General features: G+C 34.3%; 1 protein-coding gene across 4 annotated transcripts in view; it reads right to left on the reverse strand.

The window, feature by feature from the left end:
* Nucleotides 1-26688, reverse strand: part of LOC145671370 (DNA ligase 3-like) — a 965078-nt gene that overhangs the window by 23269 nt on the left and 915121 nt on the right. For all 4 annotated transcript variants that reach the window (XM_081740441.1, XM_081740438.1, XM_081740439.1 and 1 more), the window contains exons 14-19: nt 23506-23629; nt 19388-19500; nt 16141-16251; nt 11278-11424; nt 7365-7532; nt 1273-1347 (exon numbers count right to left, since the gene is read on the reverse strand). In XM_081740441.1, coding sequence (XP_081596567.1) covers nt 1273-1347; nt 7365-7532; nt 11278-11424; nt 16141-16251; nt 19388-19500; nt 23506-23629 — 738 coding nt within the window. The remainder of the gene's footprint in view (nt 1-1272; nt 1348-7364; nt 7533-11277; nt 11425-16140; nt 16252-19387; nt 19501-23505; nt 23630-26688) is intronic.

The following is a 26688-nucleotide window of genomic DNA, read 5'->3' on the forward strand; positions in this document are numbered from 1 at the left end:
AATCACAAAACTTTCCGGAAAAATTATAATCACTACTTACAACATAAATATTTTAGCTGGGACCTCCGTTAAAGGAGTGGTCGTCAGCAACATGAAGATGTCCATTAAGGAAGGTTTCACTCTATTATATTTTCCACACATTGCTTCTGTATTTAGTACAGTATATGTGAATATCGGAAGTTCTTCCTATTTGTAATTACATTAATAGTAGTTACAATTAAGAGGTTGAATCAATTGGAAGAAGATACCAGGTGCTTTCCAGAGTAGAAGAGGAAAATTATAATGAAAGCTGTAATGTTGTATTGTGCATAAAAGTGCAAAATCAAGAAGATGCATAAACCTAACAGAGAAGCTCTCTTCGTGAAGTCAATTTAATGTGGCAATAATCATAATTTTCGTCAATGTGAGTTCATATTTTCATATTTTGATTATTTGATAAAAGAAAATACGGCGGAAAATATTTTCAGGTATCAGAAAATCAACATAATGCAAATTACAATGTGACATTTTGATGTACTTATCCGTTAAGTGTTGTTATGTAGTGACTAAGGCTCTCAGTAATTTATTACGTATGATGTGATGTACATAAATTTCACCGATTGTATGGATATAAGAAATTTTAGAAGAGTTTTCCATCTATAAAATTTTCCAGAGCCCTAGAAAAATTCCGTGTCTCGAACTTTTAATATCATCCCTAGAATGTTAATTCAGCAGAATCCTACGTATATAATATCCAAAACTCTTCAAGTTTAGTAGGAGAATAAGTCGGAATTGGAGTTAGTTGCAGTTGTAGTAGAGAGTAGAAAAAAAAAACACGGTTACTGAAAACTTTACATATTCAGGACTCTAGGAGACTATCATCATCGTCAATTAAACACGAAAGAAGGTTAATGAAAGCTGGTCATATTCACTGTGCCGTTAGACTCACATCCATGCCAGTGCACAAACTCAACATACTAAAACTTGGTTCTCATTTCACTGTCTCATGTTTCTTATCCTCATTCCAAAATGTATTATTTGGTAGTTAATTGAATTTTAGAATGAAGGTTGATAGCTGTGATACCTTATACATACATTACCTCCTGCAATAAAATGTCAATATAATTCCGCCCCAGTTACTTGGAATTTAGAGTAAGGTATCAGGCTACGGTGTCATTAATTCAACAATGTTTCAGAATATGTATGTTAAACAGATGCTTTTTAGAAATCTTAATTTTAGAAGAAACTTTAAGAACAGAAATCCCCAAATAACTATAATTTTCTCGTGCTTACCTTTGAAGGTGTATCATCCTTTGGTTTTCCTTTCTGCTTCTTTTTCGGTGACGAAGAATCACTGCCACTACCACTCTGAAAAATAAATAATTTCATGGTGACGTACCTTGTCTACAGCTTAATTAATAAACCCGTAAAAGTAAATCACATCATTACAAACCAATTTCAAGTTCTATTTCTTTATGAACTTTAATAACATAATATTGTGATGTCCCCTTTCCTTTTATTTAAAAACGACGAAGGGCATACAACTCGGTTTTTCCTCGCCTTTACTTGAAGTAAAGAAAGCGAGGAGAGAGAAACTGAAGTAGTCACTTTTTCCGAATGGAAAAAATGGGGCGAATAACTCAAATACCAAATTTAATAGATTTCGAGATATGCACATTTTAACATAATAATTTTCTACTCCCTCCCACCGCTTCCTTATTCGCGAGTTTCCGAAAACCCTTTCTTAATATTACTTTGCATCAGAAATCTTATGTACTGTCCTAATTTCAAGCTTCTAGCTTAAGTGATTTGGCCTGGGCGTGTTGATCAATCAATCAGTCAGTCAGATAGTCATTCAGGAAGACAATTTCTCTTATATAGAGAGACTAGTTTCCGGGTGGGGACTTCGCCACCCAGACATCCACGTTTGCTCGACCTACGGCCTCGCACCTCACATTTCAGCCTTAGCTTCCGTTCTTCGCATGATATGGCATTACTCTTTCCTAAAAATTTAAACCCTTTGGCCCCATCGAGTACTCATTTCAATCAAAGTAGGATGATAAAATCTCATGTCGGTTCAAGTGTTAAAGTATTCAAAAATTCATTTTAATCCGTTTTTCCGTGATCATTAGACTCCCAACCTTGAAGTCATTTTTATGTATTGAGAAAAAAAAATCATATCTCTCTCTTTCTCTCTCTCTCTCTCTCTCTCGTTAAAAACTGAATTTCCGGAAATGCTGTGCCGCAATTTCTAGAAACACTGTAGCATATGTCCACTTGTTTTGAAGAAGGATTTTATGTACCAACTTTCAGATTCCTAACGTTTCTCTAATCTCAAGGGATTTCGAGATTGGCCATCTAAGTATAACAATTGCAATCTTCATCCTTTTTCTTCCCGCCTGTTTTCTTCCCTGTATGCGATTATAACAACTGTAACCTCACTCATTTTTCTTCCCTTCTAGGTCAAATATTATATATTTGACCTAAATATATATATATATATATGTAAACCGCTGAAACACAGGTCTAAATATTTTAAATGAGAAGTCCATACATATACCAGATTTTGTCTCTAACTTTCACAGATTTAAAGATGCGTACATTTTAAGACAATAATTTCCACCTCTCTTTCCCCCTTCCCCGTCGAATTTCCAGAAATTCTTCCTTAGTGGTACCTTACATCACAAATCTGTCCTATCAAAATTTCAAATTTCTAGCTTAAGCGGTTTGACCTACGTGTTGACCAGACAGTCAATCAGTCAGTCACTCAAGACGTCTTTTTTTATATAGAGAGGTTTCAAGTTTACTCTTGAAGTAACAAATGGAAATACTCAAGGGTACCTCTAGGATCTTTTCTAGGGGAAGGAAGAGTGAAAAACCTACATACAGCGCAGTTGCAAATACACAAACACCTTGATGAACGCGAGAACATAATGCTTCATGCAAAACAATTATTTAGTACATATTATAGTGTGCGAATAAATAAATCAATATTTTTTGACTGTATTTCGAAGAACTGAACTGTCTTCGAAAATTACCTCTTGCCTCACCCTACAGGCGGCTATGTAAGTACATTGTAGTTCGAAAAAAAAAAACTTATAGAGACTCTTGAACGGGTATTTTACAGTTAAAAGTTTATCTATAAGCATCCTAAATATATTTTTTAAATCCTCAAACTGTTTCGTCGATTCACTGTTGACTTCTGCAGTGTGACTGAAAAACTAAATTTGCTTAGATATTTTAATGACATTGTCAGGAATTCTATTTATAATTCTATTTACAGATTTATCCAATTACTGTATATCACTTGTACTTCCGACTCTCCTCTGAAGTCTTGGTCACAGAAGACAACAGGAGAAAGGAAAAAAAGAAAAGAAGGAAAAAACCTGACTTACCAGGGTAGAGCAATACAACAGTTACCCTGTTAAATCTAAAATCTTGCGTCAAATGATGAGAACTTTTCCAATTCAACATCCCTACCATGTTCCTTCAGACGGACCTTGAAGTTTCTTTTAGTCTTGCCTATGTAACTCTCATGGTAATTGCATTTTACTTTATAGAATCCTCTTTTATTACTAGGATGTACATAATTGGGTAATGATGTTTTCAATGATTCTGGGTGCTTCAAGGTGGTTCGAAAACCGTGCTGTGTAAAAATTTCCTTCAATGATGGTGTCAATGTGGAAAAAATAAATACGCAGTTCTATCCATTTTAAGTCATTAATTTCGGCTTGAGGTCTATAGAAACGCAAATTCTTTCTAACCTAAATATATCAATTTATTCTTAATGGAACTGAATAAAACTGTCAAGTTTCAATAAATGATCAATCTTAAGTTGTAAATCTGATTTCAAAGAGGTAAGTTGAATAGTACATAAATAGAAATTCTTCCAAATGTTTGTTTTAGTCTTTGCAGAATGAACTGATTTATAATGAATACATTAAGTCCCAGCAGTGGGCTTACGTGAGACATTGGTAACAAACTTATTGTTGTGTCTTCTTTGAAATCTAACTAAGTAAGTTTCCATTCTTTTTCATTCTCTGCCTGATAAAACTTTACCTTTCATTTTTCCTCTTCTCTTATTGTCCTCTGTCACCAAAACTTTAGAAGAGAATTGAAAGCTTGGAAGTACATTCAGGAATTGCCTAAACCAATAAGTACGAGGAAGAATCAAATGAAAACCTTAAAACTTCAATACATTTTAGAATGTAACAATAAAAGTAAAAGCTTACCTCTTCTTTTTCAATGTAGTCCCGTTGATGTTGAATGTAAGTATTCCACGGCTTCTGAAGTGCATGGATACCACGTTGGAAGAATTATTTTGGTCGAGATTGTAGCCACTCGTGCACCGTATTTTTCACCTCTTCATCACTATTAAAATGCTTGCTTCCCATCGCTTCTTTAAATGGTCACTAAGGGCAATAGGATGGATGAATGAGACATTCAAATTTAATGTCCTTGGTAGTCTCAGCGGTCAAACGGGCAATATGCAGTCGGGCGTTGTCATGCAGTAGGAGGTCATATGAGGACAGAAATCCTTATCGTTTACGCCTGATTGCAGGGCGAGGTTGATTTTTCAGCATGTTTGAATACAAGACACTGGTTACTGCCACTCTTTTTTCCCATGTACTATTCCAAAAAAAAATTACTCCTTTTGTATCCCAGAAGAGAGTGAGCATGATCTTTCCTGCTGATGGTTGAGTGCAGATCTTTTTTTTTTGGGGGGGGGGGAGGCAAAGAGTTATGCCACCATTCCTTGCTCGCTTTTTTGGTTTCTGGTTGATAAAAGTGAACCCAGGTCTCATAGCCTGGAACAATCCTGTCCAAAAATGCATCACTTTTGGCGTTGAAACGATGCAAAAGTTCTTCAAAGGCGTCGACGCGATAATCTTCCAATTCAGCAGTCTACTGACGAGGGACTCATCTTGCAGGCACTTTATTGAAATGCAGAACATTATGCATAATGTGTTGAGCTGAAGTTAATATTCATGATTGTCCCGATTTCGTTCACCGTAATACGCCTGTTTTCCTTTACAAGCTGTTCCGCTAACGCAATGTTTTCGTCGGTCACTAAGCGATGAGCCTCTCCCGGTCGAGAAGCATCCTTCACAAATGTTATGCCACTTTTAAGTTTCCTACACCATTCGTATACTTGGTACAGGAACAAACAGGAATCATCATACTTTACGACCATTCTGCGATGAATTTCAATTGGTTTTTCACCTTCACTGCTCAAAAACCAGATCATCGAACGCTGTTCTAACGCGGTGCACGTAGACAGTGGGCCACTGTCGATCATTAAATGCAACTCAGGGCATATTACTGCCACGAATTCGCCCTGTATTTCTTATAATGTTAGTATGTATATAATCGGCAAAGACATGTATGTGGCAAATTTCATGTCAAAAGAGCAGTAAATAAGAACAATAACACGAAAATAAAACTTTCTTTTCCATTTAGCAACATTTTGTTTCTAATTCTAATTTTCATATTTATAATTATTTTCTTGTGAAATTTACTACAAATATGCATTTTCTGATTATACACATAGTATCAGTATTAAAAGTACAGTGTAAAATCATTATCAAATTATATTCTTACAAGAAGACAGTTATAAATATGCAACAATCATTTTGGACATGAGTGTACTTGTTAACAATAAAATTTACACGGCGATGATGAGCATGTCAAATGCTCATCACTATCATTGCCCTGTTCATCATCATTGCCGTAATGTGCACATAAGTTTTGAGATTTTCCCATTATTTCTTAGTTGGATGCAACTATACAACGTGACAGACTAAATAGCTTTAGCTTTTCAATCACACTGAAGAAGCCAACAGTGGGTCAATGAAATCAGGCCTCCCAGCAGGACATTGAAAAAATGTAGGACAGTTCGGTTTTTACAATAAAATATTATGCTCTGAAGCACAGAAAAAAATATAAATGTATTGTAAGAAAGGGCCACCCTTCATACGCCAACCTTCAAGAGTTTTCCAGTATTCATTGCAGATTTTCCGGGGCACCAACAATTTTAACTACAATGCACAAACACAAATTAGTAATGCAACTGGCTGTATTATTTCTTTAAGGATACCACCTCTCCATACATTCTGAATTACACTTTTCACGTTACTTTTTCTTTTGTTTTTATGATTTTTGTAAAAACAATAGAAGTTACACAAGGCATTGAAACTAGTAAAAACACTAAAAAATGCAGCTATAATATTGTTAGAGTTTAGAAGATATTTGCACTACCTCAGAAGAAAAATAAATAGTTAACTCTTATTTGTAGGATTACTATGGCATTTTAACACTTTTTACATGTCGTTATTCATACATAATTTTGAATACGTAAATTCAATTAATGCACGCAAAAATATTAACTATTTCTCTACCTTTCTACTATCCTTCTAGTTCTTTTATTTACAGATGAACTTTATTCTGACATTATTTTTCATTCTTTCGTATCTTTCTAATGAAAAAGGAAGACTGATAACTTATTTCTCTGTAATGAAATATTTGAATCTAATTAAACATTGAATTATTTGATCAACGTATTTCCCTCTGAAATAAATAATGTAATAGCATTTCATTCATCAAAGCTCTGCAAACTATATATACATTTCTAACAACTGTTATACAACATAAAATTCAGGACATTTCCAATTCATAAATAATTTCCAGGATTTTCACCATTTTCTGCTTTTCATGACTTTTCCAGGGCGTTTCGATGATATACTTTTATTTTCAGGTTTTCCAGGACGCGTGTGGGTTTTCCAGGACGCATATTATGTACAGGAATATTAGAAGGCGTTTGGATATGTTGGTAAATACCAAACACACCTCCATGCCTAGCGAATACTGCTGCACACACTGCTGAAAGAAAATGCTAACACAGCTTGCGTTATAAGAAACTGGAGCCCGGCAAGGTTCCTCAGCTAAGCTTCATTGGGGAAGAATAGGCACATAGGGAACAAAGAAAAACAAGAGTGGACATGGGAGGTAGGAAAAAACTAACTAAAAAATAATCGTGAGGATTAGTGACTAGTCCCTCAGAAAAAAAAAAAAAAAAACATCCCTCATATTGCAAATATGTAGAAATTTAAATCACCACTGGAACCGCCCTTGGTTTGTATTTTTAATAATTCAATCACTGAAAAAATATAGGAAATATAGGACAAGATTAAAATATAGAACATATATATACGACAAATATGCACAAATTTCCAAAATAGAGGAAAAAATAGGAAAATAGGACAGCTGGGAGCCCTGTGAAATAGTTTGCAGTTTTCTACAATCTTTTACGAAAACTATAAGCAAAGTTTTAACTGCTTTATATGTCCATTATAAAGGATATTATATTGATAAATTCATATCCAAACCTGCTGCGTCTTCCGTCTTTTCTTTGAGTCATCATCATCTTCGTCAGTGGAAGAAGATTCTTTCGGATGCTCATCATTACCACTATCATCGCCCTGTTCATCATCATCGCCATCATCTCCCTTTGGCACAGAAATGTCTGTTCCACTTCTTGATTTCTTATACAAATCCTGAAAGACAAACAAAACATGATTTTTCAGAAGAACATGTGAAATGAAATTATTTCAGTAGGATATTAATTGGAATCTCAAGAAATTTGACAAAAATCAATTTAATCGTTTACCATAGTCAAGAATTTTACACAAAGAACGGGTGGATTGCAGGTACTCAGTACTTCGAAACTGTTTATATATATTAGGGTGGTTCTTATCTTTCATTTTCGAGATTTTTTTGAGTCTCACTCCTAAAGTGGTTTCATATCAGACCAAGGCAACCCATGAGAAAGCTTAGCTCAATTGAATAATACTGAATAATGACGCCTAAAGTGACCTCAAGCTTTCAATACATTTGTAGTATACAACATGAGATTGACGTACCTCGTCAGTTTGGAAAGACAACTGTAAGTTGATACATTTATTATGAAGCTAATATCTATTAAATTATCAGAAAAAAAATACGTTGAAAATAACGTCAGATGTGTGTTTGAGGTGAAAAGTTACCCCCAAATTCTATGACACATGACCCAATCCCTATTAAAATTTTAGGCCTTAATCCAAGATGGCGGACTTCAAGATGGCCGCCATGATGATACTATACAGTAACAGATGCGGATGTACCTCCATTACCTCAATCCAAGATAAAGTGTCACTCCCTCAAGCCTTCAGGAGCTTACAAGGGTCTATTACAGACTTTTGCCTCATATTGTATATTGTAAATGCATTCAAAATTGAGATCACTTGGAGCACCATCTAAAATTATTCAACCTAATATATGTATAGGAAGAAATCTCCAGTTTTACTATTTTACTCTACAGTATTGTTGTTTAGACTTCTATTTAAATTTAGCTGATCTCCGAAAACAAGAATTATTTTATGAAGCTTAAATATACAAATTTAATAAGTTATGTCTCAAGAAGAGCATCCATAAAGAACTATTCCCATTTGTGTCTCCTTCTGCTGCAAGAAAAAAGAAGTTTGAAAATAGAACTTAAGGCTGCTGGCAGAGATCTGCCATTCCAGATGATCTTCCGTCAGAATTCGTTATCCCTTTTTCTACTTCGAGTTGCCGAAATATGATCAATGATACGTAACGATATCTTCTTAAGTATATTCGTTACTTTACCCAGTTCGAAAATACTATGCATATATGATATTAAGTAAAATAAAGTCACACAACATAATCAAACACTCGTAGTTTTATATCTATTTATTCCACAAGAAATATTGATTGTACTACTTTGAAATAATGTACACCAATTTTATGCGATGTCGACTTTCATTATCAATATTCTCTTAGACACTTAATCATAGCAACCCCAAAACGATGAATCTGTTGTTGCAGTAACAGCGGTTAAAAATCATACAACATCAACACATTTTCTATATATTTTTCTCTTCTTCATAATCACAGCCTGTGCACTTTTAAGTAGCAGCTTTTGCCCAAAATAGTTAAAATACTAAATGGAAATGACTTACAAATATACAATATCGTTGTAGATAAATCCTTAGACAGATCACTTTGGTACACTTAATAAAATTTTGGCATCCAGAACTTACAAACTACTTTGATCTACAAAATTAGTCAAATGTAACGTTTATGAACAATAAGGTTAGTAATGCTACACAAAAACATGAAATACTTAAAAATTCCTTTGCAGAGTTTTAATATCATTTTTCAGTTGTCTAGTGCAACCTTTTACCGAATCAGTTAATGGAGAAGGGTGTGAAAAGGTTAACTGATTTTACACAAAGAAAGAATAAAACTACCATCATTTTTTCCTTTTTTCTTTTTTAAAACAGAGCAATATTAGAAGGACGAAAACGTATGGAATACTATTTTTACCCAAGTAAGCGCTAAAAAAATTAACTATTATTTTTTGCAGCAATTTTGATGGCTCCTATATATATGTATAATTCTATGATTGAGCTGCAGTGGTTCAGTGGTAAAGTGTTCACTTCTTCTTGTACACGGGGTCCTTGGTTCGATCCCAGCTCGTGCCAAGTGAGCTTTGTGGTGAATAAATACCGTATGCGTGGGTTTTCTCGGGTTCTCGCGTTTCCTCCCACTTTCTTCATACCACCATTTCATTCATTTCTCATTACGACCGTATCCTTTAACCTAGCCGGCATAAGCGTTGGATGTAAAACTTAAAGATTTCATTTCATTACTTTTCAGTTCTGTGGTACTGAAAGTTCCACAAAAAGTTATATCGAATAATAATTACTTATCCTATTAACCAGGACTTCTTATTCACCTTCCTTGATTTCCTTTATCCGTACATAAAACTGAACGTCATATAGCAAAATATAACTAAGAGCCTACTTTAGGAATAGTAGTACACTAAAGCCTTAAGGCTTGCATGTTTATTATAACGAGTTACATAACTATAAAGCTCCTATTATAAGCTCGATAAATCACTAAATTGGATACTAGTTATTCTTAAATTAGTATCATAAATGAAATATCTGTGTTCTTAAACTACTAATCAACATTGACTTTACTGTTCTTATAGGAATCCGCTTAGGGAAAAATATAGGTAAATTTTTATTACTCTATAAGTTAACCACTAGAATAATTATTATAATTCCACTATCAACTTGTATTTATTGTACTTAAAAGATCTATGAACCTGTATAACTCCAAACAATAAGAATCATATTCTCAAAATAAATAAAATAAAATAAAATAAAATAAAAGTCACGACCTCATTTCGACCAACTTACTTTCATTAATTACTAAATAATAACTGGCTATTGCCCGAGCATACAAATACAGGGAGATAGGCGCGTTTTTTTTTTTTTTTTTCTTTCTTCATAATCACTTTCTGCTCGCATTATCTTCCTGTGTTTACTGCGAAAATTTTTCCCCAACGCTAAATTATTCTTCAATTATGTGGAAATTCTTCCTTTGGTTACCGTTACGAAGACATTGCATTTCAACCCAAAAGAGCTTACATTGAGTTTTTGATGATGACTTTTGTAATTTATCTCTATAAAGAACACAATGTATCAAGAAGATAATTCGCGTATTCATCGAATTCAAACTTTGTACAAATGATATAATGGAATTCTGGAACATTTATGTATACTGAATAACCAACAAAAGGAAGTTATATATATATATATATATATATATATATATATATATATATATAAATAGAAGTTTACCATTTGGGAGAAGGGTAAAAGCGAGAAGCTTGTTGAGGATAGGACCACAATATATTTGACAAAGAGATAGATGGCCAAGTGCTCATAAACATAACTATATAATAACTCTAAAACGCTTCTTGAAAGCTATATACGGAAATTCAATGTTGAACTGTAAGGAAAATTTTCATCAGCCAAAACGAAATTTTTCAGCCAACAGTTTTTGATATTCTGCCTTGTAAGTTCAGTGTTTCTAGAAGAAGTAGCGCGATTCTACTGAATTTGCTGCTTACATATTGTTTTTACTTGAAAAGTAAGCGATTGTATTAATAACAGCGAGCTGTCATGGGCTAGTACGAGGAGTTCTTGCTTTGTAATCAGGAAGTTTCGGTTCGAATCCGATGGTTGGCCATCGTGAGATTTTTCCTGAGTTTCTTAAGACAAATGACAGGATTATATCTTTAAACACAGACTTAGCTTAGACTTAAATTGACCTCCAAAGCCGAATTTAAAAGTTTGTTATATAAATAAATTTATGAATATTTTACCTTATTTCCAATAATTTTCTTATCTGTAAATAAGATATATGACTATGAATTGAAATACAAACCCGCAATTCTGGTAAAGATGTGGCCTCCTTCCACGTTTTATCATCACGAATTTTTGTGACTCTCGGGAATCTAACAGAGATACCATCCGCAGTATGGACAACGTTCTTTGTAAACTCGGCTCCAGTAATTTCCCATACTGGCATTTCCTACAAACGAACATTAAAATAAATTAATAAATAAAATTACAATAATTTACATGTAAGCACAGATAATTTAATACGTGCCGTAAGTCACAGAAGCAGCTTATCTAAGAAAATGAAACCTCTCTGAATGGACACGCCCATAATACGGACAACTTTACTGTATTTGCCCGGCACAAATATATGTATTATTATGTTTCCTCCTACTCCATTTTAGGGACACTGTCAGGCACAGGCAAGGACAGTGTTCTTTTACCCCAAACGTTTTAAAAACTTCTTCATGACGGACAAGAATTATTCTCAGTTGATATGTATTTATGACAGAAAATACTTTCTGCAATTTGAAAATCATTCTTGAATTGATCATTTCACCTGATCTAGCAGTTTCAGGCAAACTTGGATTAGAATTTAATATCCGTCTGTAGGCAAATACTGATAACATTTCCCCAAGAAATTCATAAATCGTCATGGTTAGTTAGTTCTGTCTCTATTTTCACTACATAATAATAGAAATCAATGTTCTTATTGGCTTACTTTTAATACAGCCAATAATCGAATTAAGGGACCTTCATAGAAGTATGACTAGTACTAACTAACTAACTTTCTTTATGGCCTATGGAACCCGAAGTTTCAACACCGCGTTCACAAAAGCTTTCCATTGACTTCTATCCTTAGCCAACTGGATCCAGTTTCTACTTTGTATTCCTATTTCTGCGAGATCCATCGTAATACTGTTCTCCTATCGGCGCATAGGTCTTCCTAATGGTCGTTTTCCCATTGGGTTTCCAGTTAAAACTTTGAAAGTGTTCCCACTTACTTCCATTCTGGGTACATGACCTGCCAGCCTGAGCTTTCTGGACTTGATGATTTTAACAATGTTTGGCAAACGGCATAAATTATGCAGTTCCTCGTTATGAAGTTTGCGTCATTTCCCATTCCCGTTCCTCTTCGGTCCGAATATTCATCTCAAGATTTTATTATAAAATACCTTCAGTTCGCGTTCTTTCCTCCGAGTAAGCGACCATGTTTTACAACCATACAGCACAACATGCATGATTATCATTTTATATATATATATATATTTTAAGCTTCAAGTTCCTAAACAAAATTTGCAATGACAAAAGATTTTGAACTGAATAATAACGCGAATCTCCTGTTTTCAAGTCGACATTTAATTTCTTCGTGGATTTGGTTTTGATATGTTAAGACTGACCCTAGATATTTGAAAATATCTACTTTGTCGGAAGTATTATTTAATATTTGGACAATCCATAATTTGCAGTATTACGATCGCGGCGAACTTCCATGTATTTAGTTTTTTTCTTCATTTACTTTCAAATCTATATCCCTCCAACAACCAGTATATGTTTATTTTGCAGTACATTTTTATATAAAGCAATACTTCTGTCCAGAGTCGGATTTAGGTTTGGTGGGACCCTAAGCTATTAAGGGTAATCAATGGGGGCCTTTAAGTATCAAGATGAACGTAGGTATCCTATATACAGAAATGAAGAAAATAGTGATATTTTAGGAAGAAGGATAGTATAAGGGATCCATTACTTATATCATATGAGTCTACACAACACAAAGCATTGTTGCTATATGTAGATTTTATTTTATTTGTTATTTTTATTATATTTTTGAAATGTATATCCACTTGTTTCCTTTAATTTTTGGGCCCCCAAGAGAGTGAGGCTCTAACCTATAGCCTGTTCAGCTTATACATAAATCCGGCACTGCTTCTGTCTCTTTACAGAGTGGGATTTGCCCCAGTAGTTTGAACAGGGTACACTATTTCGATATTAATCTATACTTACATTTATAACTAGTACGGTTGGGTTCCAGTAATATCTAAGTGTATTATTCAAAACATTTAACAATCGGTTCTGTAATTATTATTACTAGAATCTAGTAATTTATTGTCAATAAGTTTTACAGCTTAATAGGAAAATATAAAACATGTGTCATAATTAATTATGTTAATATTTCTTTGTATTCTTCAACCCTTATTCAGTTTTACAATTACTGCGAGTCGTATATGATAAATTGAAAAATTGTTATCCAATACAGCATATAAGCAAACAACTTCTTATATACTATTAGGCTTTATTTCATTGAATGGTACTAACATTTTAACAACCTTAAGTAACATCATCCAATGACACACAATAGACAACAATCACGTTTGTTAATAACACCAAATAAAATTTCCTTTATCCATAAACTCATTACATATTTACTGTCAACAATAATAATATCTGAGATAAACCGGTAACTTCTTTTTTCCATTATCTCAATTGGACTTTTATATTTTCAGGTACAGATTTAAGATCTACTTCTTACATCTCTTATTATTGTTATTAATAATTGTTCTGTAAAACTTTACGTTGAGGAGGCTAAGGTGGGCCTGTCATGCAGCGAGAATGGAAGAAAATAGGACGAGCTTCGAAATAGGAACTACCTATTACAGATTGTATCTATTGTTTTTGTGTTCTTCTAACAAAGAATCACACTTTTAACAATGAGGCACACACTCCTAACAGTTACATATTTACTACTTGTAGAAACATAAAAATTCAATCACTGATAAACTCTTTCTTATATGTTCACTAGGTTCACTTTTTTTTAACTACTCCAGATGAAAACTGTCAACTGAAAGTTTCAATTCAGCAACTTATTATTTACCGTAAACTGGAGTTACTTGAAAAGTTTTTCTTTTTTCATTTTCATACTATCATTGTTATTTATTGCAATTATTTTTCTTCTTCTTCTTGTGATGTTTGTAGACTGCTATATGTCGCCTTTGTTTTTCTTCAGATTGCAATGCACAGCTGAATGTGTAGGCGCTTACGTGATAAGTCCACTAGGTCAATTTTGCTTCTGATTCTTAATACTCACTGATAAAAATGAAAATAACAAGAAAGCCATTATATTTAGCTGACAAATTAACTAAGGTAAAATTGTATAAAATTGTAATTGTATAATTGTATAATCTTTGCCCATGTTACTTTTCCTGCATTCATAACAAAATTTTACTAAGACTGAAACCTCTCAGCAGCCAGAATGTGCTGTTTCCAAGTAGCCCCGCATTTGGAGCTGCTTGGAAAATATGTGTCTTTTCATAGTAATAAGAGCTGTGTGAAAGACAGGGCTATGTGGAAAGAACCACTTACAATATCACACTTTCCTGAGAAGATTGATATGAAACATGCCTATGTTTCTTTCATAGTAATGTGCTCCGAGACTATTTTAAATAAAAAGAGACTATTTTTTGCACAACGTTTTAGTTAAACAATAAATTGTTGAACCAATGTAAACTAACTACAGTGGTAAGCTTGTCTTCCTGAAGGCCTACAGAACCAGTAAAACTTTTTTTTTTTTTCAATATGCTTCTATAAACGTGGTAGTTTTTTTAAACAATGTAGGGAAATGCTGGCAAATGCAAATACACGCATAAGCTTTCGAGACTTTTTTAAGACAGTACAACATGTCCCACATAATTTTATGAACTTTATGTATGTATCAGATCAGTAATTGCCTTACATTGGTTTCCAAAATTACCTGGTACCATTTTTACAAGTGTACATTTACGTTAACTCTTTGCAAAAATATCGTATGGTACTGATATAATAATAATGTAACACAGTATGGTAAGGACAAAAATAAATGCCAAGCTAGGCCCTACTGCTAGAAATTCACAAATTGAAATTCTTTGCTGCAAAGTGATATGGAAAAACAACTTATTTGTGCGGTTGTAGGTAGGTTCAGGCAAAACTTCAATAATGTCATCATTGTCTATCCCCTGATCAATATCATCATTTTTAGTAGAAAACAGGAAGGAAATAAAAAATGACCACAGATTGTCCCAGAAAGGAAGTGGAAATGTAAAACTAACTCGTCTCATTAGGAAACTTCTGAAATCAATGATATTTAGCACAACCAAGTAAAGATCACTTTTCATCACGGAAACAGGGACAATCAACAGAAAATTGAAAAAACGCAAAAAAGTATCAATTGATGTGAGAATTTTTATACCAGTCTATAAATAATACACAGCATTTATGTTAATCCATATTGCTTCTTTTAGGTGCGTACTTTTCATTGATCTGGAAGAAAACAGCATATCTGTCACAATTCTCTCATTATTATCCGATGTAACAATATATATATATATATATATATCAGTTTTTCAAATAGCCCCAGATTTTCCAAGTAACCCCAGTTTACGGTAATCCACCTTGTATATAATCGCTAAATCACATTGAGTACACCATCTGATCAACCATCAATTCTATTTACCAACAGCAGAATAAAGCAACAACAAACAATTAATGTACATATCTAGCAAAGAAGATTGAATAGTGATTGATAGAAGAAAACTATTTTGACTTAACCAGCAAAGTGACTAAAGGTAACAAGAAATCAGCATAATTTGGCTCCTTCATCTTTTTGTCGACAGTAATTTCACCGAATAGATAAGTAAATAAATATTTAAGAGACATTTTCTAACTGCAAGACAATAGGCAAGACACACGCCTCATAATACGACATTTGGACGATTCCAGTTCTGTCAAACTAGTTAAAATTTTCTAAGATACTAAGTCACATCTTAAATAAATAAGTAAACATAAAATTAGCAAATTATGTGAGTTGGATAGAACGATGTTACTATGGAGTTAAAAGGACTTTCTCATATCTCTGAGATTAAAAGTAAATTCATACCTTCGGATCACTAGCGACGAAATCAGGGATCATAGTTTTCGTGCAAAGCAGCCAACTTGGTTGTCTAGATTGATCTTTGCTTATCTTTACCATTTTATCCTTCAACTCATCCTGAAATTAAAAGCAAATTTAATGATAATTATTTCTATTACTTATTACTTACGAAGATACCAAATATTATTACTCTTTACTACTATTTATCTGAAATTGTATGAAATAAAAGAAATATAAAGTTGGCGATATTCTATAATATACTAGTTACGATTTGGAGTAGTCGCGAGATCACAAGTTAGAATCTCGCCGCCGGCTATTATGACTGAGTATTTTTAGTTTCTTTTCTGTCTTATCAGCAGGGTGCCACAAGCAGCTGTATTGCATACACTGATTTCGATAAACAGGACCTTTTACTCTTTCAGCTTTTAATTTTCTAGTGTAAAACAATTAAATTTGACAAAAGTTGGTAGCATACAGGAAGATACGAGACATTTCTCCTCCTCCTCCAGAATATTCAATTCATATGGCATAACTTAAATTTCCTTCTAAAAGATGAAAAAAAAAAAAAAAAAAAAATCTGACATTTCCGAGGTAATTAGATGCCATGATTTCACTGGGACAGTAGCGGGTTTGAGCTTTGAGCTCAGAATTTCATGAGTGAGATTTTCCAGACGATGAAGTCAACTGGTTTTCGAAATGTTGGAACTTATCCGAAAATCTCAATTAAATTCACTGTGTAAGTTGTCCATGTAGCAAACAAATAATAGTAGCTTTTCTACTGCAATATCCCAGCAATGTAATATTTTGAATATCAATACTCACAATGTATAAGGAAAATGATCCAAATTGTTGTCAATTTCGGTACAAATGTAAGCATGGAAGATGTATGTGGTTCGACAAATTAGTATGCAACGACAAAAGGAGTCAATTGTGCGTGGAAACTGAAATTATGATAATTGTATTTCTTTACAGGGTTATTATAAATGATTGAAGCGATTTCATAAGTTCACTGTAACTCTAGTAATTGAGATATTGTAACAAAACTCAATAGTAACGTACGAGTAGAAAAACTCAAAAAGTTTTGTTTGTTGCAGGTGTACTTCAGATTTCTCCCACGAGAGCGCAGCAGTGAGGAAAGATCGAGACAGACGCCGAGAAAGCATTTTATGTCATGGTCTCCACACTCTCCTGACCTAACTTCATGCGTAGATCTGTGTGTGTGTGTGTGGGGGGGGGGGGGTATGTGAAAGATTCAGTGTTCACATCTCTTCTACCAGTAAACCTGCCAGAACTGCGAGCCCGCATCAACAGTGCTTTTGAACTCATTGATAGGGACATGCTGCGCCGAGTATGGGAGGAACTTGATTTTTGGCTTGATGTCAGTCGAATCACTAAGGGGGCACATATCTGACATTTGTAATTGTTAACAAAAACGTTTTGAGTTTTTCTATGTGTGTGAAAAAAAATATCGCAATATATACAGTAAAACAATTATAGAGCTGTGAAATTGCTCCGATCATTTATAATGACCCTGTATTTTTAAAGTTCAGGATTTTATGACCATTTGACGAAAATCCACAAATTTTATAAACAGATTTGTTCTTCTGCAAATTCCATGTACGCGAATATTGTTAATAATTCACTTTTCTTTTACTCGTACAATTTAGGTGTCACTGAATTCACTTCTAACTACATTATTTCCCTTTTTCTTTGTTGGAATACTTACACAAAAGTATTAAATGCAGTCTAATGATAAGTTTAATGCATATTTTGACGAATGGTATGCTAAAATTTTTATAAAGAGTCTGACAATTTGTCCTGGTTTATGACTTTCAAAGTAGTAACTAGGAGCACTAAGTAATCGACGGTTCGAAAAATGTCGAAGATATTTGCAGTTAAAGTAATACAGATTTATTACGATGAAAACAATAAAATAAAGGTGATTCATCGTAAATTAAGTTCAAGTAGATGTGTTTGTCGTTGTCAGCAACGAAAAGGTGAATTAAGTTCACGTGGATATCTACCGTATCAAAGGGAAGTTATATTGAGTCAAGATTACTGCTCTGAGTAAAATGTGATTCATTTTGTAGAAGTAAACGCTTAGATATAATTCGCACACAAACAAAAGCAATTTTATTCTTGAAGGTCAAGTTTTGTTGAAGTGAAGAGAAAGCCAGGTCTTTATTCTTCCTGGCAGCAATAACAAGTAGCTAGCTCATTGTAATGATGACAATATTCGACTGACAGTCCGTGTCTGGTTATTATTGACCTCTTGTTACTTTCACTTCTAATAACAAAAGTTAATTTATTGTTATGTGTACGCTTGAAGAGAAATTTTTTCAGTAAACTTTGAGGTATTCACTTTTGCTCCTCTATATTCTTATTAATTATTCAAAATATTATATGTCGAATTTTTGCTGAAGACTTCAGCATTCTCAAAACCAAGATAAACAACATTATTTATATTCGAAAATAAAGTCATTTCGTTGCTCCACAGAATACACATCTAAATTATATTTCTTCAGTGTTTGGTAGTGTCGGTGAAGGTCAATGATGTAATTCCAACTTCTGTCCAGAGTGTCCATGTCCATACTTAATTTTGGTGCTCTCGTTTGAATGTAAAAAACCTCATATGCTTGATTTTTTACCTGTCTTGAGAATGCTGAAAGTGTTCAGCGAAAATTCGGCATATAGATATTATTATATTTTGAATGATAAATAAAAATATGAAGAAGCTAAAGCGAGTATTTGAAAGTTTATTGAAAAGGTAATTTAGTTTTAATTGAACTATAGAATCTGTAAGTCTTATAAAGTTATCTCTTCTAAAACTTTATTAGCAAACGGATAGAACTTTCAGTATTTATTAGAATGAAAAGACCAGTTATAGACTAGTGTTCACAGATCTTGTCCGGGTATGTTAGAAGAAATTGATAAGCTCTTAAATGCATTACTATTTGTAGCATAGAGCGGCGTTGCCTCAGTGGTAGAGCGTTAACCTCTGGTGCATGGGGTCCATGGTTTGATCCCAGCTCGCGCCAAGTAAACTTTGTGGTAAACAAATACCGTGTGCCTGGGTTCTCTCAGGATTCTCCCGTTTTCTTCCATTTTATTCATTCCATTATTCCATTCATTCTCACCATCACCATCTCCTTTAGTCTGGCCGGCGTAACTGTGGGACGTAAAACTGAAAGATTTCATTTTTACTATTTGCAGTGCAGGTAGATATTTAATCAAACAAACTACAAGAATTTACCTGAAGGTTTTCCAAGGTTTTGTCATCCAACCCAGTATGTACTTTTGTGACAGTACACCATTTCTTTCGCATTGGATCGTAGCAGCCCATGAGAAAGGTAGACATCATCCCGCCTACGAAAGACAGAATGAAAAATAAGTAAATAAATGCTTTATCATTTGTCTTAAATTATCAGAATAAGTGCATATACTAAAATCAAATATATATATATATATATATATATATATATAATTAACTTCTGTAAAGGATTAGTAATATAAAACAACATACTATATTAAGGGAAATTTAGCCGTTCAATGATGATGACGACTCAACCACTCGAATCAACCATTTCGAGTTTTAACGCTGATTACTACAGAGCAAAAACTGTAACAAATAGCAAGAAGCGGTTTCCTGTAATCCATTAAGCGTCTCAAGGATATAATTCATTCCAATCTTAATTCTCTATTACAAATCTACTACTACTTCTAATTTCAATATTAATTAAGAAAATCTCACACCATACAAACCACACTCTTCATATGGTATACAAGTGGAACTGTTATTTTCTTATTTATTTAAAGTTTTGTGTTATTCAATGGTAACTCTCCACCGCTGTCTAGTGGCTAAGGCGCATGTCTCTGGAGCATGGAGTCGTGGTTTCGATTCTCGGTGGAGGCGCATTTAAGTTTGAATATATTACCTTGGTTGGGATTCCACTTTAAACTTTAGGTCCATGTCTCATTAGCCTCAGCACTGAAAACGGACGCTATACTTCAAGAAAGCAATAATTAATGGGTTTACAACAGCTGATACATTATTTTGGCTCTTTAGTATTAGCAAGACTAAATATGATTCTGTTATACATATATCATCTACCATTTAATCTATATTGTTGGATGATTTTAAGTTTAATGCGACTAAATCCTTAAAATTTGAATAAAATCAGCATTTTTAAAATTGTAACGGAGACCATGTGCCATTAATTGTTATTGAATTACATAAGTGGTTCATTGTAAACAAATATAGAATTATCTTTAGAATTAAGATTCATATATAGTATGTTTGAAAAAGAATTGTCCGATTTAAAATGTAAGTAGTATCTATAGTGTAGAACATAAACACTTCATATTAATTTTATACTACAGCGTTAATCATGTAGTTTTCTACATTCCAACTCAATATGGCTTCCTTGGGATGCACGGCATTGTGCAGACAGTAGTTAAATTCGTCCCAAACTTTTGCACTCATCTCTGGATCTACTCCTTTCACAGCTGTTGTGACCACTGGATTTTCCTTTATATAAATAACCCGTGTATTGGAATTGTTTATACCATCGCCTAATGTTCTGAGCGGAAGGCGTTTTAACACCAGAGTATTATCAACAAAATTCACAGTGAACAGTTGTTACGGACTCATATTTCGTGAAGTATAGAATGCAAAATAATTTCTGTTGTGCAATCATCAATCTGACAAACACTGAAATTATGTGTGAAGGAAGCGCGTTATTACAACCTACTGGCAATTGTCTTCAGGTATTTGGAGAAATAAGGGAGGAAAAACAACATTATTGTCAAAATTAAATGGAAAATCTCCATGGATATCTCCCTTGTGTAGCAATTCCACTTAAGTATATCCAACGGAGACTTTGTCCACATATTCTCGTATAATATTGTCATTTTATATGATTTCCGAGTTGTAGCATGCCTCTTACATTCCGAAAATATCCAGAACCAGGTTCAGAAGTATTGAATTTTTACGAAAAAGAAACGACTTAATACGCATGGCTATTCAAACTATACAAAGATAGAGAACAAACATATTAGCAACTCTTAATTTTCTTTTCCTTTCTTGTTTTAAAGATTTTTGTGGTCTAAAGCATGTATGTTTTACCTACAACAAGTTTTCTGCATTTTCTGCCAAAGTATTATTTTTTTCTAACAGTATCGTACATTAAACAACAAAAGATAAGCTGAGTATTTCAAACAGCGAACTATGAACTGTGTTCGGAAGTCTCGTTTTTTTTTCCTATAACTTCCCCTCCTATTAGTTTGAATGCGTTGTTGCCAAACCTACAATTTTAAAGGACTTAGAAAAATTCAGGCGTGGAAATATATTTTGGAGAAGTGTACATTTTTCTATAGAAAATTCCTCATCAGATGAACTTCTATGACTTAAAAGGAAACAAGCAAACAAGAATAATCAAGCACAAAAAGTATTTTCCCACGTTTTTCCCCCTCATTTTTCAAAATAGTTGATAATTTCTCTGACTTTTCCATGGCCGAGGATCTATTTCCCTGATTTTCTTGAGTACCCCCCCCCCCAAAAAAAAAACTTACTTTCCAAGTTGTAGGAATCCTGGTAGAAGAACTTTTGTACTTCATTAAATGTGTGCCGTATTTAAACAGATTCTAAACAATTTTTCAACTTGTTGATTTTGAGTTGAAAGATCGGTAAAACAAACCACTTTTCACTTCTACTAAGTTTCCTATTTTGTGTGCGGTTACGGCTCATAGTTTTCCCTAAGCATGTCTTAAGTAGCTTTATACACTAGGGTAACCATATATATATATATATATTTTCAGATTTGCAGGAAGATGTATTATCTCTTCATCTTGTTATTTTTCAGATTTCAACGAAAATACATTTCACAATATTTTTTCTTTCTTTAAATGTTCCCATTACAATTGAAATTTTACACACGCACATAATCCGCAAATGGCTTTTTAAGAACTTTGTGGTGGTACTTGTTATGTTTAATGTACAGTATTATTACGAAAGTTCTTCCCAGTTACAAACCTGAGCAAATTTCGATTAACTTACTCGGTATCATATGACATTGGTATCAATGGAAACGGGAAACTCAGAAAGTTTCAGTACTTGGTTAAAAGCTCAAGTGGTAGAGCGTTGGCTTCGCATTCGGGAGGTCGCGGGTTCGATTCCCGTTGCCGACCATTCTGATTGGGGTTTTTCAGGGTTTCCCTCAATCCTACCAGGCAAATGCCGGGATGGTATCTACTAAAACAGGCCCTGGCCGATACCTTCCCAAATCCTTTCCATTGTTGTTGTTGTTATTATTATTATTGTTAGATATCCAGTATAAAATGGCCTCAGAGCTGTATCTGGTAATTGTTAAATAACTACGTAAATAAATAAATAAATAAATAAATAAAATATCTGTAGTTACCGTTTTTGGTGCTAAACCGATAGGAGAGAAAATGGTTACCAATAAAAACAGAAAGGCGTATTGTTTTGGATTTTCCCGTCTGCCAGTCTGTTATCGCTGAGCAACGTAATTTTAATGAAGACGCACCCAGTGGACACAGCATCCGTAAGCTGTATTCTGTATTTAAAGCATATGGAAATAACTGTAAGCGAAATAATTGTGTCTACCAGTAAGCGAGGCAACTGTGGAGCGTATGATCAAGAGTTTCATATGAAGTTCAAAGAAATCGATCACGGCAACCAAACGTTACGGACATTGCTTCTACTACAACGAGAACAGGATACACCTAGCTTTATGAACATTATGAAGAAGCACCCCAGATGATATGCGTGAACTGAATATGCACCCACCAAACAGACGGACCTGGTAGTTGCCTGGTAGAGATGATAGTGAACGTTTCCGTTGGCCTCCACGTTATCCTGATCTAACATCTTGTGACTTCTTTCTCTGGAGTTTTGTCAAACAACATGTGTATCGGCTACCTTTGCATACTACCATCCAAGATCTTTGTGTCCCCAACACAGAGACCACTTCATTAACGGATCATTTTATGATATAGTGTGAAAAATGAAATCTTTGAGTTTTACGTCACACGGTTATGCCGGCTAGGCTAAAGGAGACGGTTATGATATAATGTGTATGGCAAGAAGTGGACTACAGGCTAGATGTGTATTACATAACAAAGAGAGCTCACTAATCGAGAAGATCATTTGTAATAGCACTGTATATTAATAAATCTAAAAATCTGTGCTTGTCTTCTTTTTCTGCTGTTCACGTAAGTTTATGGTGGATGTTCTTAACAACTTTATTTTAATGAGTTGATTTTCGTTTCCACAAATAATGAAATCATCGTCCATGAACTTATAATAATATCTATATATTAAAATTATGGTTTCTGGACAAAACAACTAACCTTTACTTCCCGTTCCATACCAAGCTCCTAACACAAGTAGATCGGCAGTGTCTGCCATTGCCCCTCCATGTAGGTAGTCCTTTTTCACTTTCAGCCAGTGTCGCTTTCCAGGCTCATACACACTCTGCAAAAATACGAAAATCAGACTGATGATACATAATTGGCTTGAAATGTTACGTTCTATTGTGTTTCAGGGGTTCTCAAATTTGCCCCTGATGCAGATCCTATGCTCGTTGGAAAACTGTTTTGCGAACCCTTTATAATGGACGATTGAAATAAAAATAATTAGTGATAAGAATTATTATTACCAATGTTGAAAATAAGTTAGGAATAAGTACTTCATACATAATAACTTCTTACTTCCATATATATGAAAAGGACGCTGCCACTTACAGAAAAAAAATGGCTCAACAATTTAAAGTAAGTTTCTAAACATAGTTAGCACTGCCCTCGACCGCGGTTGTATGTCACCGCTTACTGAAGAAAATTGTTGGACTGTTTGAAAAGAACTTTTCAACGTAGTTAGCACTATTCTTAGCAGAGTTGTGTGTTACCATTTACTGAGGAAAATTGTTGAACTGTTTGAAAACAATTTTTCAACGTAATCAGCATTGCTCTCAACAGAGTTGTATTTCACCACTTACTGAGAAAAACTGTTGAATTGTATGAAAAGAATTTTTCAACGTAGCTAGCATTGCTCTCAGCAAGGTTGTATGTCGCCATTTACTGAGGAAAATTGTTGAATTGTTTGAAAAGAATTTTTCAACGTAGCTAGCGTTGTCTTCAGCAAGGTTGTATGTGGCCATTTACTCAGGAAAGCTGTTGAACTGTTTGAAAGAAAAAAAAAATCAACGTAATCAGCACTGTTCTCAACAGAGCTATATATCACCACTCAGTGAGGAAAACTGTTGAACTGTTTGAAATTTTTTTTAACGTAATTAGCGCTTTTCTCAGCAGGGTTGCATGTCGCCACTTACTGACAAAACAGTTGATCCGTTAAAAATGAGTTCGTAAAAAACAGCACTGTCTTCAAACAATATTTAATTTTATGTACTCTAAGGGGGAAGGAGGGGTTAAAATGTATGCTAAAAATAGAGTGTCTCGTAAGTCCACCAATTTATTCAGACGGAACTCAGAATTTAAAATTCTCATTAAAAATATTCTTTGATAAAAACGAGAAAGGCGTAAAAGTAAATGGCCAAGTTGTAACCATATGGTTCAGCTGATCGAATATTAATGAAGAAAATTTTAATTTTTAAATAAACCTCGTATAAAAGCACTCGTAGAAATTTTTCTCTCAGCAAACAGACGAATATGCATATATATGTGTGTGCGTCGCGTCTGCGACAGAAATCTTGGTGATCCTCTCGTCTCCCCAAATAAGGTGCTAAAATTCAGCACAGGAAGCAAATTTCGTCTCTAAAAATGCCTGCCTATGGGTTGTCATAGCTATTTTTAGCTTTGACATCACCAGGCTGTATCGTGAGCCGATCCACTGCGTAGAAACGCGAGGAGACGGGGAGAAAAATTAAGTTAGTCTGACAATTGTTCCTGGTGTGACAACAGTTGCTAGTTACCATAGAGGCCGTTCTGGACGAGTAAACGCACAACACTGCGCGTATTATTGCACATTTGTTACGTTGTTAAGTACAGTGCTTTAACACATTAAAAGTGCGTTAACGATAATAAAAATGTTGCCTCAAGAAGAAAATTTGAAATCTTAAAATATTTGGACGTGATTGTCACTTTTAAAATCGTCTTGACGATGAGGAGCAGCAGAGCAGTGTAAAGTTTCCAGTGTACCAAAAAGACGACGAAATGGAAGAAAAGGGAATGCACCCCGCAGCCTTCAGAACATCCCCCCTGGAATCACCAAAAATGATTTTTCTTCAGCATCAAAGCGAGTGAAAAGTGACAGGGCGAAATCGTGGAAAATAACAATGTAGCGAAATACAACCGGTAACCCGCGACTACCGCGCCTTCCGCGACCGTAATAAAAATAACAGGGCCAAGTGTTAAATTTCATTATCATATCCAATCATTCAAATTAAAGTGTCAAAATGTAATGTAATATGTGTTTGTGCAGTTTTAGTGTTGTTTATTAAAGTGAAAAGTGAAATCTTGCATATCCTTTACCAAAATAATTACCATGGTATAAATTTATATTTTTTAGTTTTAAGAAATAACCTAATTTTCTTTCCTTTCCAGCATAAATAACTAATGCCTATGCAACGTAATAATTTTCACATTATTAAATTGCATCGGCATTGAGAATACAATTAGAATCAGCTTTTATGTCGATTTCCCAGAATGTTCTGACCCGAACTCTGAACCGTGTTGTCCAGTGGCTATATGATCGGCTTTGGTAAAAGATCCAAACAGTTATTAAAGTCTAAAGGAGTCGCACAAAACATGGAGGATCGAATCCCGGACTGTTGTAAATGCCCAAGCCCTCCTAGGGAACTGCAGGATACGAACCACATACACTCATAAAATGGCTTATCCCGATCAGGGACGAACAAGGATCGAACCCTGATACTACAGTCATAAAGTTTTCAGATCAATAAGGTTTGCTGATCACATAGCACTGATAGCGGAGAATAAAAAGGACTTTCAGGAAGCACTTTCAAACTTGAACGACCAACTGGAAAAAACATGCAAAATGAAGATAAATTAGAAAACTAAAGTGATAAAATGTACAAGAGCAGGACAGGAAGGGTCAAACGTATGGCAAGAGAGAGAGAAAATCGATGACGTTAAGACGTTCCCCTATTTAGGAAGTCTAATATCCTCGGACGGAAGAAGTGAAAAAGACGTAAGTTTCAGAATAGCGCAGACTAAACAAGCATTCAATATTAAAAGGGAACTGCTAACATCAAGTAATGTGTTGTTGGACGTTCGTAAACGATTTATTAAGACCCTGGTATGGAACGTGGCGCTTTACGGATCAAAGACGCGGACATCGAGAAAAGCTTAAATATCCAAGTTGGAAGCATATGAAATGTGGTGTTGGCGTCTTTGATCAAGCTGCGCAAATCATGGACCGAAAGGAAAAGGAATGAAGATGTACTAAAGGAAGCTAATGAAGGACGACAGATCATGAAGATAATAGGAAAAAGAAGAAACAGCATGCTTGGCCATCTTATTGGGCACTCCAATTGGATCACTGTGCTGATAGAGGGA

The sequence above is a fragment of the Thermobia domestica genome, chromosome 15 (genome assembly GCF_964235325.1).
Source record: "Thermobia domestica chromosome 15, izTheDome1.hap1.1, whole genome shotgun sequence".
Lineage (NCBI taxonomy): Eukaryota > Metazoa > Arthropoda > Insecta > Zygentoma > Lepismatidae > Thermobia > Thermobia domestica.